The 393-nt window shown below is 61.3% G+C and overlaps 1 protein-coding gene across 1 annotated transcript in view; it reads right to left on the bottom strand.

Moving 5' to 3' along the window:
- Window positions 1-393, bottom strand: part of pygb (phosphorylase, glycogen; brain) — a 20,015-nt gene extending 19,622 nt beyond the window's left edge. Inside the window, exon 1 of the mRNA XM_083923191.1 lies at window positions 77-393. Coding sequence (XP_083779317.1) covers window positions 77-319 — 243 coding nt within the window. The 5' untranslated portion in view covers window positions 320-393. The remainder of the gene's footprint in view (window positions 1-76) is intronic.

Raw genomic sequence — 393 nt, 5'->3', positions numbered from 1 at the left:
TAAAGAGTTTAAACTAAAAACGACACTTTTTCCCCGGGGCTTCTGCCCGCTCCTCCCCGGTCAAACCCGCTCCTACCTTGGGGTCTTTCTCGTAGTAGTACTGCTGGGTCCGGATCCAGCGGCCCACCAGGTGGTCCCGGACGGTGTGGGCCAGGGCGAAGTAGTAGTCCCGGGGCGTCGCTACGTTCCGGTCCTTCACCAGAGTGAAGTGGAGGTGTCGGTTGAAACTCCGCTTGATCTCCACCACGTCCCCGAGCTCGGCGATGCCCCGGACGCTGATCTGCTTCCGCTTCTCCTGGTCGCTCAGCGGCGCCGCCATGTTTGACAAGAACTACCCGGGAGGAGGAGAGCGGAGGGCGGACTGATGTGTGAGGAGGACCCGGGGAAGAAGAA

Source organism: Echiichthys vipera (assembly GCF_963691815.1).
Source record: "Echiichthys vipera genome assembly, chromosome: 11".
NCBI classification, from domain to species: domain Eukaryota; kingdom Metazoa; phylum Chordata; class Actinopteri; order Perciformes; family Trachinidae; genus Echiichthys; species Echiichthys vipera.
The sequence above is the reverse complement of the archived record's forward strand: the minus strand, read 5'-3'. Positions and strand labels throughout refer to the sequence as shown.